Here is a 245-nt window from a genome sequence, read left to right as displayed (position 1 = left end):
TCACCAGCATAAGCACCATAACCAGCAGCTACACCATAATAAGCACCAGCAGCTTTGGCGCAGTAATAGGTGCCCGAGTCCTCGGCCTTGAGGCTGCTCATCCGCAGCGTGAGGGTGCTCTGGGCATTGTCCCGGGAGATGGTGAAGCGCCCTTTGACTGACGGCGCGTACTTGGTGTAACTACCATCGCTCTGAATACCCGCAACATAATCAAGGCCCTTCCCAGGCACCTGTCGGAGCCCGAA

The 245-nt window shown here is 57.1% G+C and overlaps 1 gene segment (V, D, J or C); it reads right to left on the bottom strand.

Annotated features, from left to right (window-relative positions):
• Positions 1-46: 46 nt before the first annotated feature.
• Positions 47-245, bottom strand: part of LOC104489347 — a gene marked incomplete at its 3' end in the record, with an annotated part of 1,592 nt that continues 1,393 nt past the window's right edge. The window contains 1 exon segment of the V gene segment in view: positions 47-241. Within this exon segment, the coding sequence occupies positions 47-241 (195 nt within the window).

This window comes from Buceros rhinoceros, unplaced genomic scaffold (assembly GCF_000710305.1).
Source record: "Buceros rhinoceros silvestris isolate BGI_N320 unplaced genomic scaffold, ASM71030v1 scaffold12072, whole genome shotgun sequence".
In the NCBI taxonomy this organism is placed as follows: domain Eukaryota; kingdom Metazoa; phylum Chordata; class Aves; order Bucerotiformes; family Bucerotidae; genus Buceros; species Buceros rhinoceros.
The sequence above is the reverse complement of the archived record's forward strand: the minus strand, read 5'-3'. Positions and strand labels throughout refer to the sequence as shown.